The sequence below is a fragment of the Mesoplodon bidens genome (genome assembly GCF_964165515.1).
Source record: "Mesoplodon bidens genome assembly, chromosome: 4".
NCBI lineage: Eukaryota > Metazoa > Chordata > Mammalia > Artiodactyla > Ziphiidae > Mesoplodon > Mesoplodon bidens.
The window spans coordinates 10,529,038-10,541,627 of NC_138160.1; the positions used below are offsets into that span (position 1 = coordinate 10,529,038).

General features: G+C 38.4%; 1 protein-coding gene across 2 annotated transcripts in view; it reads right to left on the reverse strand.

Moving 5' to 3' along the window:
* The window catches only part of CTNND2 (catenin delta 2), a gene marked incomplete at its 5' end in the record, with an annotated part of 962,722 nt that overhangs the window by 606,754 nt on the left and 343,378 nt on the right, over nt 1-12,590 (reverse strand). For both annotated transcript variants that reach the window (XM_081231805.1, XM_081231804.1), the window contains one exon: nt 10,625-10,737. In XM_081231805.1, coding sequence (XP_081087931.1) covers nt 10,625-10,737 — 113 coding nt within the window. The remainder of the gene's footprint in view (nt 1-10,624; nt 10,738-12,590) is intronic.

Sequence of the window (12,590 nt, forward strand, 5' to 3'; positions counted from 1 at the left end):
AGACGAAGCAACAATTTGTGACAAGTTTTAAACTTCCTCAGCTCTTGAGGTACTAAACAAACAGATGTTTCCGAAGACTGGGGCTTATGAATACCACTTTACTGTCAACAAATTAGGCAACATCTTTGCTGCCTGCTGCTAACGCAGCAATCTCTTAAATTTAAAATTCTATGATAGCTTCTCCTGGATAAAAGGGAATTAGCATACATTCACATACCATGAAATAAAAAAATCAAAGATTCCTTGTTGAAAATAGGCAACAGTTGCATTGGAGCTAAGCTCACAGTGTTGGCTTAGCCTACCCAAATGTTTAAGTTTAAAAAAAAAAAGTAATTTTGCAATTCTGCTCTGTCTCCTTTGACACACGTGAGTTTCCAGACCCTCCCAACTCTAACTCTGAAACCACTGTCAAGTGCTCATGACCTTGGTTTCAGTTTTATGACCCATCTCCTGGACAGAGGCTAGCATCTTATGTGGCTGTCACCAGCCTCCACGGGCTTCAATCCATTCTCCACACAGCTGGCTGAACCAATGTTTCCTTCCAGAATATCACTTCCTTGGGGAGAACCATCTTCCACGTTCTATTGCCCACTCAACAGTCTCTAGCCTGACTGCTCACCAAATGGTCCTGTCTGTCTGCACCCTTAATTAACACCAGTCCACCTATGGGCTCGCTATACCAGCCACACTGATTCCTATCCAACCTTGTCTTTCTGACTTTGTACTTTCTTTCTGAGCAATGCCTTTATCCCAGTCCTTTCCCTGCCAATGTTTCACATCTTCGACACATAAATATCCCTTTGTGAAACCATCACTGGCACGGCCTCCTGTTCTTTTCATGGCACCAACATGTTCTAGAATGTTCTGCCTGCTTATGTGTCTCTCTCTGTATTTGACAGTAACCCCCTGGAGACCAGGAGCTTCATCACATTCACTTTTGAAGCCCAAGGAGTGCCTGCTAACATGTTGGGTCCATACAGTCCTTCACAAGCATCTTTTTTTAAATAAATAGAACCAGCGATTACTTCTTAAAAGTCCCGGTCCATGTGATCTCTCAGTGTGAAAAGCTCTCTTCCAGCTCCCTGTTTTTAGCCCAGTTTTTAGCAATGTAGAACACACCTACACTATCTGAGGCAGTTTACAATATACTTACAAACCTCTTTTAGACTGTGCTTTCCCAAATATAAACTCCATGCCATAACCCAACTAGAGATGTTCCCATATTGAACAAACTCCCCACATAAGCATGTAGTCATCTATCTGCCTTCCTCTGAAGCTCCAAATCTATTTGGTAACATCTTGCCATCCTAATGACTGAATTATTTGGATCTATTATTCAAGTCCAAGAAATGTCCCCATGTTAAAATATTCAGACGTTGACTTACTGCGTATCATGAAAGGTTTGAATGAGATGAAGGGCACAGTGACACATCTAGAACAGACATAGGTCCTCAATGTTTCCTATTTTACAGGTGAGGAAACAGAGGCTCAGAAAACCCAAATGACTTGTCCCAAGTCACAGCTTGAGTGTTTCAGTGCCAAGACCATGAACTTCCTGCTATGCCCCTACTGCCTTTCCATCTTAATAACTTGAACATACAGGGTTCATGGTGTGCATCATCCAGTCTTGACAACTGAAGTTCTTTCTTCTTAAGTGGATCAGATACTCATTGTTTTTTTGTCAGTTGAAATATCACTGGTTTCCAGTCCTCTGACATGAGCATAACAGACAAATATAAATTTAAGTAAACTTGGTAAAAGGTTTTGGACGTTTGGCATCTGAGCAAAGGCAGAAAGGACCTGAAGGACACACAAATGTCTTCATCAACAGGCCCTTCTACTTCTCAACACACTTATACATTTATACAACCAGGAGACTAATGAGCATGCATCTTTTGGTCAATGCATTCATCTCTTGCTGTTCCCTGTTTGAAACACATCTATTCAGAGAGTCACTGGCTTCTACATCTTAATTTACTATTTCCTGCCATACATATGTTATCCTTGCATTACTGCTCTTCTTTTGATAAGGACACAATATCAAAAGTCCCATCTCCAGCTCTAGCAGTGGGTCCAGAGACACATTAAGTTACTCCATGTGAAAGGGAAACTGATTTGGCTTTCTTCCATTTCATTGTGTCAATTTCCATGTGGTTCTCTAGTCTATATTATGAAAGAGACAAAAGTGGTGCTATCCTGATAGATCGTTTTAGTCCTAGTGAGAGGAACTATTTTATAATTTTTTGCAGAAAAATTAAGGAGACTTCAATGAAAAACTTATCTGTATCAGGGCGAAAAACATATATGATTCACTAGTAACAGCATGCAAGATGCTGTGTGAGATGCTTTACTTACATTTCTCAATTAATCTTTACAAAATTGCTGAAAAGCACTATCCCCATTTGTGTAGAAGAGAAAAGTAAAATTCAGAGAAATTAGGAAAGCTAGGCAATACCATAAAAACACAATGATGAAATGTAGGTCCAATTTATGGAGCCACAAACTTCACCTTTCAGATCTATGAGTTTGAAAAAAAAAAATGCTGTAAAGATGAAAGAAAACATGAAGCATCTTCTAGACTAACTATATTTATAAAGATTTGCAGTTTTCTACCAATTGGAATATTAAATTTCAAAATATATTAGAGTTAGTTTTCCTCAAAAATCTGTTTTACAATGCAAAACCGCTAAATAAAATTTGGTATATTAATTATTTTTAGATGTAAAAATAATATTAGTTTGTTGATGTGTCACTTTGGAAAGAGGACAGGCTTCAAATTTGATGCAAAAGTGTTAAGATACAACAATTGCCCTAAGACATATATCAGATAATTATAAATATTAAATATTTTTAGGACCTACATAGAATTCTCAGGACAGTTGAATATTTCTTATTCCACAGAAATCTAGAACAATGTGTTTAATTGTGCTATAGAATGAATGTTTGTGTCCCTCCAAAATTTACATTTTATGGTGAAACCTAATCCCTAGTGTGATGGTATCTGGAGGTGAGGCCTCTGGGAGGTGAGGTCATGAGGATGGAGCCTTCATGAATGGGATTAGTGCCCTTATACAGAAGGCCCTGGAGAGCTCCTGCGTCCCTTTCACTATGTGATGACACAGCATAAAGACTATGACACAGGAAGCGGCTTCTCACCAAATAGTGAATTTGCCTGTGTTTTGATCTTGCACTTCCCAGCCTCCAGAAATGTGAGAAATACATTTATGTTGTTTGTAAACCACCCAATGTATAGCATTCATTTACAGCAGCCTGAACAAACTAAGACAATGTGATAACTAGTATTTTATAGACTTAGTGTAATTTGTCCACTGGCAATTTGCAAGAGAATACTGAACAGTTACTTTGGATGCACTTAAAAGCAATGATAATGTATACTATTGACACTCTTTATGTCATTTGTATAAGAATGAAATCAGAAACGTATTCAGATGAAGAACTTCGAAACTGCTATAATCATTGGAGGAGGGGGAGGAGAAGGAAGAAGAAGAAAATCAGTTCAAAAACATTTTACCTCTAGGGTGAAAATGGACTGAAGACATTTAGATGGTTATTTACAGCATAATTCAAGACACCATTTAAGACACGATAATAACAGCATTCCAGCGAGGCATTTTAAATGTGTACTTGGGGAGTAAAGATACCTGGGTTCAAAAATCATGGGTTCAAAAACCAGTGTCTGGTCACTAGCTGCTGGATGTTGGGAAAGCAATTTCTCACTCAGAATCTCAGTTTTCTCATCTACAAAATGAAATACAGGGCTTCCCTGGTGGCGCAGTGGTTGAGAGTCCACCTGCCAATGCAGGGGACACGGGTTCGTGCCCCGGTCCGGGAAGATCCCACATGCCGCGGAGCGGCTGGGCCCATGAGACATGGCTGCTGAGCCTGCGCATCCGGAGCCTGTGCTCCGCAACGGGAGAGGCCACAACAGTGAGAGGCCCGTGTACTGCAAAAAAAAAAAAAAAAAAAAAAAAGGAATACAAGTAAGACTTATTAACTCATAGGGTTAACTAGGAGTAAATGGCATGACCTATATAAACCAGTTAACATTGTGCCCAGCCTATGGAAATTGCTCCAACAATACTATCATTATTATTGTTAAAATTATCATTATTATCATCATCTTCTTAAGATGAGAGTGAAAATATGAGAATAGATCAACCACAGTTCCACACCACAGAGCACATCAAACCAACAGGCCTTGGATTCCAGAGTACTATTTTGGAATCTGGCAAGGTGAGAATAATATACAATATTTTATATATAATATATAGAGATGGAAATATGTATAGATAGTAAGACTGGTGATTTTTGAGAATAAGAACAGTAATGAAAGTACTGTGTACTCATTCATTTTTTATTCATTCAGCATTGATTGAACTGTTATGTGCTGGCCACTGCTTTGCCATATACTCTGAGGCTGTGTCCTTGGGGAATTATTTAGGGATGAGGGGAAGAAACAAGAGATCCAGCACCTACTTCTAGTGGCTGAGGAGACTCACAAAGTCCCAGTGCAGGGGAGGAAGAGGCAGCAGTTTTTGTCCAGGTTTTTTAAATAAAAACTTCATTTAATGAAAAAAAAATTCTTAAAAACTAAAAGTTATTCAAAAGCTGTTTTCTTTTTTTTTGTTTTTTTGTTTTTTTGTTTTTAATGGCAGAAGTATTCACTGGTGGTAAGAATCTACAATCTTATGGCTTTGAATGGTTTTTTGCCTTTGGCTACATGACTGTTTAGGAATGTGAGTATATGTAGAAATATCTACATAATTTAAACAAACTTTATTTGAAAAAAATTAAGTAATTATTTATATGTCTGGTTTCCAAAATGAAGTATTTTGGCAAATTTCTTCCTTCTTTATTTAAAAAGAATAAATGGAAATATCTACTTGTTTCAAAATCATATCCTGCAGGATAATTAAGAAATGCACAATATGCCTTACTTTGGAAAACAATTACATTCATATATAATTTCTTAAGAAAATGCAGAAATTATGCTTTTAAATAAATACATTTCATTCTGACAAAAGTCTGTGACTACTTGACATATTTCTTCACTGCTAATTTAACCAGATCAGTATTTTCTCTAAAATAAGCCTGACTTCTTTGTAGGTCTGGAAAAGATTTTTAGACTCTATTTATAAAACTGTTGGCATATTCACAGAAGCTAGTTAATAAAGAGAATGACCTTTGATAACATTTATAACATTAATTCATTTTGTATCACAATCTCCAAAATATGGCAGACTTTTGAAAAAACTGGTTTCTGAGAAATTCAATAATTCATCTTCTGGAAAGAAAGAGCATCTTCTTATGTGGAGCAAGCATTTTTTACACATATATTACATTTTGTAATTTTTGGCTGCGCCCCTCTGGTATGTGGGATCTTAGTTCCCCAATCAGGGATCGAACCCCTGTCTCCTGCACTGGAAGGCAGAGTCTTAACCACTGGACTGCCGGGGATGTTCCTACATTTTGTCTTTTTAAACATATATTACTCCAATTGGAGTCTTGGGTTATCTATATTATAAAACTGTCAAGGCTAAAGATGATTGCTTTATTAGTTTTCCTTATTCTACAGTAAATAATGACTCCGCTCTACATTCAAATACCTTTACTTCTTAGAATCAAAGCTATAGCTTATTTTAATATGTGAATCCAAATGCATGTGTATATGCATGAAAAATAAAACTGGCTACAGACATTAAACTTTTGAATAGAATACAGATGCTCACAGAATAAAATTTATTTTCTCTAAAAAACTTTCATAATTCAGCTTGTTGTAATATATAATACCACCAATAGAAAAGCACTGTATTCATTTTCTATTACTGCATAACCAATTACCACAAACTGAGCAGCTTAGAAAACATATAATTTTTTTATAGCTAACAGTTTTGTAAGTTTTGTAAATTTTGTAAGTTTCATAAGTTTTTCAGGCACGGCATGGCTGGATTCTCTGTTCAGGGTCTTACAAGGAGGTTCTCATCAGAGTTTCTGCTGGGCTACTTTCCTTTCTGAAGTTTCTGGGGAATAACCTCCTTCCAAGTTCATTCGGGCTATGAGTGGAATTCAATTCCCTTTGGTCCTAAGACTGAGGTCCCCTTCTCCTTGCCGGCTGTCAGTTGGGGATCATTCTCAGGATCTAGAAGCCACATGTGTTGCTAGCCACATCTTTAGCTCAATCTTTAAAGCCAGCAAAGGAGAATTTATCATGTGTGAAATCTCTCTAGCTTTGAATTTTCTGACATTGTCTTTGAGCTCCAGACCGACTCTTGTCAAAATCATCAGCAGCAGCAGCATCATCAGTCTTCCAAGCGTCAGGTCTCCTTTAGGAAGAGTTCATAAGACAGATCCAACTATTATTTGAATTCAACTTCTCTTCCATTATGTTCCTGCTGCCCATGGGAATCAAGGGATATGAGTAGGCATCTAGTCTGGTATCCTTAAATTTTCAGTAGCACTTGAGAAAATCCCCAGTGTCCTTTGACTGAAGGTTAATACATTCTGTGGCAAGGATCTTCTAGAAGGGTCAACAGAGTCCCAGACTCCAAACTTTGTTAAGTTCTAATAACTCCCAAGGAAGGGACATCTGGCCCCAATTTGAACAGATCAAGAAGACATTCAGAAGAATGTGAGCCCTGAGCTGGGTAACTGGATCCATAGGAAGAGGTGACCTGGCAAAAGAAGCAGGATATTCTAGATGGAAGGGACCACATGCCTATAACCATGTGAAGTGGGAAAGAGTGGTGTATTCATGAAATTGCAGAAGCAGGAACAGGTCCTTCACAGACGTGGTTCTGATCTATGTGTTTACGTAGATCAATTTCACACCACGTGGAGGATGGATTTGGGCAGAATGCAGGCAAAGGGATGAGTTAGAATGCTGTTCCAGGGGTCTATAGAGAGTATGACAAGGGCATGGGTACAGGCAGGTCCTCTGGGGCTTGCAAGAGCAACACAGGGCCCCATCTAGAAGAGGACCAGGTGGCTCATAGGGCTGCTGGATCAAGACCTCCCTGACAGGTCTTAGCCTGAGGAATGGGTGAGAACCAAGTAGTTGCAACTGGCCAGAGGGTGGAAATGGGCTATTAGCAAGAAGGATTTGGTCCTGACCCTAAATAAAGGGCCTCCTTTATATAAATAACATTCCTGATTCATATCTGGATGGTTCTGGGGAATTAGGGAGAAGGTAGGGAGCCAAGCTCTCTTGCTGTAGGAGGGAGAAGGATCCAAGAGCTTGGAAATGTTTGGCCTGAAACCAGTGAGGAAAGCCAAGAGCGGAAGGCGATAAGGGACATAGTGGCACTGTAGCTACAGTAAGAAGCAACAATAATTCTATTCTAGAAGACTGATAACACTTCAACAACCACTAATTGATCTGATTTCTGGAAGCTATGATATGAATTTGCTCAGAAAACTCTGAGAAGAGTTTAAGAGATCACAGTGTTCATATTTGCAGCTACTTGAACCCTAGATATGAGGATGCAGAAGTTGCTTTGTGCTGCAACAATAGCTATCTCCAGATTCTCCCCTCTCCAAATTCTCAGCATTCTCATTTATGATTTGATTGACTGTTACAAAGTTGGCTGTTATTAATGCATACTAATAATGTCTTTTCATTAAGTTTAAATTGTCAGTGTAACTACCAGGAAAGGTCTTAGGAATCAGATGGAACAATTTCCTAACACCAATACAGGCAGAGGAAAACCAAACTGTATTTACCAGTCATTTTTACCACTTATATAAAAATCTGAAAAATATTTGATTTTGTTTCATTTCCTCTAAGAAACCCTCTTACTCCTCCCTAGTATCCCTAAGAAGATAAAACAAATCTAAACCATCACAGACTTCTTTACCTGTTCTCCTTTTTCAAAAATTGTTTACATTCTATTTTGTTTATTTTTAAACATCCCCTTTGATGTGCTAACTAGGTTAGTCTATCACCCTTACTAAAGACTTGAACTTCCAAAGGTGCATTTCTGAAGCTGAGCAAACAACGAGGTTGTGACAAAAAAAACAAAAACAAAACAAAACAAAACAGTGGAAGGTATGTATTGGATTTTCTCCAGTGAATATCAGTAAATTTCTTGTATTATTCAAATGCAGATTCATGCATTAGACATTTCCAAAATACAAAATAATCAAGCTTGATGAAGACATATTATATAGCTATATGGCAAGGGGAAATGATTAGGCAGGGTCATCTGCACTCAGCACTATTATTTAATATATATTTAATACAGAATTATTGATTATGTATCATGGGCTGTTAGCTGGGAATACAAGAGACAGTATAAATAATCACAAGTTGTCATGGGATAATTTTTCTGCCTACTTTGGCAGTTCACTGATGTGTTCTATTCATGAAACATTAGACCTAAGAAAAGATATCAACTCAGTCAAGTCAAATGAGGGAGGAGGAAAGTTTTTAAGAATTTAAAAGGTAATCTCATAAATGCAACATCTAAATGCAGCCAGTCCTAATGGGAACTAAACTGGTCTCTGACTCTCAGGAACCACAGAGTCTCTCTTGGACTATTCTATGTCACCAAAGATTCTTCCACCAGCACCCAATCCTCATGGCCACCATCTCCTAGCAAAAAACATTAGATGTCACAGATTTGGGGTCACTTAGTTCTCATTCTCAAGAGCACAAGACTAATTTCTTGTAGGCCAGTTACTGGATGAATCACCCTTGGGTCAGATATCCATTTCTGATCCAATCAGAAGTTGAGAATTGAGTCACAGGATAAAACATGGTCCCCCAGACCTGCTGTTACCAAGGGCTGAAGGGGGGTGAAACAAACTACAAGATGGAGAGTATGCAAAGTTATCACACAGAAAGATTAGGAATACAAATTGAAAAGGTAATCTGACCAATGGTGAAACAATGGGTTTCAAAGCAAATGATGTAGATGTCAACTCAACCAGTGTTTACGGACCTAAAAAAAACCTGACAGATTTAGCTTCTCAGGCAATGTTCACCATTAAATAAAGAGCTCTTCAAATATGTACAACCACATGTACTAAATCAAATACACACTTATAAATATTATTTTCCCCCATACCTTAGTCTCACTATCTTCAACCAGTCAACCTTCTGAAAACAATTTCAAGTGGATACAATTCACTTCTCCTTTTTCTTGTCCATCCTACTTTAGTTAATGTGGATGTTCAGACAAGTCTGTGATGAGTTTAAGAGATTACAATGTACCTATTTGTAGCTAGCATAGCCTAGGTACTTGGGTGCCAAAGCAGATGGGCTTTAAGATACCAAAATTAAGGCTTTACTATTGAAAATGATATTTCAAAGCAATTTAGTCTAACAAGAGGTGCAATGATTTCCATTTAAAAGTTATCACTGTCGGACAAAGCAAAGAACAATGTTAAAAGATTAATGGCAGGTAGCTCCAATAGGAAACATTCCAACTATAAATTAATCTTACAATGATAGAATATTTTAAGAGCAATGAATTCAAGCATGTTTTAGTTCTTTTGTGGCAGTAGTTGGTTAAGAGACCCTCAAACTCATGTTCCTGCCTCAGGCAGAGTGGCTATAGACGCCAAGACTAGGAATCCCTGCCTCATTTCCATCTATGAGAGGCCATGGGACTGGTTCTCACCAATGGACTGTGGTTGCAGTGATGCAATTGACAATGCAATTGACCATGAGGCTGTAGGGGCTGGTAGCGCTCTCAAGAGAGAAGCCGGGTCCTTAATTACTGCATGGATGGAAAGCAGACCCCTGACCAGCATCCACCACCTCTATCTGTTGCATGAATAAGAAACAAACCACTATTGTGTTAAGTCGCTAGAATGTTGGAGTTTATTTGCCATAGCAACTGTTGTTTCCTTAAGGAAGATACCTCCCTAAAAATGTAGCATGTCAACACCACAATACAGAACAAGATGACAGAAAAGTACGATGCAGTTTTGAAAAATAAAGTCATCTTACGGAGCTTTATTTATGTTTTTTCACACACACACTCACACTCACACTCACACACACACACTTCTATTTTTAAATATGAACACATGGTCCTTAGGCAGATTATTTTGTGGTCAAGTGACTAAGTTTTTTAAAAAATATTTCATTATCTCAAACCAACCCCTAACTGAATAAGCAATCCATTCTATCTATGGATTTGAATGCTTTCACACACAGGAATTGCATTGGTTGATGTTTGAGGAGCAATTTTATAATTTGGCATTGTATATCAGCAAACAATACAAGTAACACCAAAACCTTCTCTCCTTCATTTCCAGAACCTGCAACTCTGGATCATTTAGAAAAAAGAACCAAGCTGAGAGACTGTGACATGGCATCTCCTAATTTCCAGTAAGCTGACTAAACGCAAAGCCTCCTTTTTGTGTAAAATAATGCATAATTTGCAGTCAGGGAAGGCGTTCATTTTATGAAGAGTTACAAGTACAAATCAGATCAGACACCTTTTGAACATCTTAAATCGGGTTGGTTACAATTCCTTTCCAACATCTGACTGAATGTTCTAATTCCACTGCCAGGTTTGCAAGGAGAAGGTAAACACCACGATTTCCTTTCACCGGCAACTCAAAGCCCAGCCCTGAGGAGCCCTGCGCGCAGTACCTGACGCTGCTCATGCTGCCCGTCTCGGATCCAAGCTTGCATCGCTCCAGTTGGCTGGCGACGATCTGGCGTTCTGCCTCTAGCTCTCGGGTCAGCCTTTCAAACTGTAATTCCTGAAATAAAACCATCAAAAAGATTAATGCTATCAGCTATATGGAAACTGGAAATCAGACTAAAAAGACAGTATGGTCAAAGGGGAAATTAGGATTTCTTAAGGCGTTAAATTTGAGAAGCAGGGGCTTCCCTGGTGGCGCAGTGGTTGAGAGTCCGCCTGCCGATGCAGGGGACACGGGTTTGTGCCCCGGTCCGGGAGGATCCCACATGCCGCGGAGCGGCTGGGCCCGTGAGCCATGGCCCCTGAGCCTGTGCATCCGGAACCTGTGCTCCGCAATGGGAGAGGCCACAACAGTGAGAGGCCCGTGTACCACACACACACACACACACACACACACACACACACACACAATTTGAGAAGCAGAGGTTGCTGATGTGGACTCGAAGAAGGATGAGGATTTCAGACAGACCTGAATTCATATCACGGTCCTGGGACCCATCAGCTGCAGGGCGTTGAATAAGCTATAGTCTTTCTAAGGATCAGTTTCATCATCTGTAAAATGGGTTTACACTACTTACTTCATTAGGTTGAGGTGCAGATTAAATGAGACACTGACCATGAAAAATAAGCCTGTGCTATGTGTGGCACATGTCCAGTACCCAACAGATATTAACACCCCTGTAACCAACAGTGAAACAATAAATAAACAATTTTTTATATGATTTGGAGTATTGTGTTTAGTCCCTCCTGGCCATCTAGGTGCTTCTATATACTAATTGCATCTTCATATTACTTACATATTGCAGATTGAAGAAAATAATTCTTTAAACCTACACTTTTCATTCTTTATATTCCAGCAGAAGGACAAGGACGCTGATTCTAATTACAAAGGTTTAATTACATGGTGAATTACCTTTGTGATATTTGATACATCACCTTAAAAAACAGCCAGCTGAACCAAGGAAGAATGCTTCTAAAAATCTGCCTGACACCTGCTGTTAAAAGATTAACTTAAATGAAAAATGATTCAGTCAGTAAGGCAAGGATTTCAGCTGTTCCAGCTACAGGACTTTTATACCATATTGTAATCTTTATGTTTTATTTTTCCATACCCTTAAGTTTTTAATAAACATAATTATAGTAAATTATGTATTTTAACTAAAAAAATTCAGAAAAAGTTTTCATAATATCACAATTAACTTCTTTTAAAAAGTAAATTATTTGCACAGTTGTGTTTTGGGGATGGGAAAGCTTCTAAGAATGCTGAAAAACTCTGAAAAATAGGGTAGGGGTTAACTTGGGAGAACTAAAACTCCCAGCATTACAGGGATTTTTCTCCCCAGAAAAGATGAGTTTATTTTATTTGCTACCCTGGGATGCTCTAGGGTGAGACCTTTAAAAAGTAGGGTCTGGTGTGTCCTCTACATATGTTAAAAATACCCTTGCTCTTTTCCACAAGAGCAGATATTTTTGTTATTGTTTCGTGTTTGGTTTTTTTGTTTTCGTTTTTGGTTAGGCGATGATTTCTTTTATTTTTTTCTTTTTATTCTTTCAGTGCTTTACAATTTTCAAAAGTTTCACACATGGTTTCATGTACTCCCATAATAAGCCCCTTTTTTAAATCCCCTTTTAGGGGGAAGCCTTTTCCCTCTTCCCTCTCCCCACTGTTAACCACTAGTTTGCTCTCTATAAGAGCAGATTTTTTTTTTATGTTGACATTATTTCAGGGATCTAAGTAAGAACCACTTGAGAAGTGAGAGCTAAGCTTTTCCATTTACGGTGTTAAAACTGAGGAAGCATATTGTTGAAGCTCAAATGTTTCTTCTTATATATATTGAAGGACAGCAAAGATGACTTGTAAGGAATGAATACCAAGACCTCTGCTGGCTGCATTTTGTGTATCTAACTTCT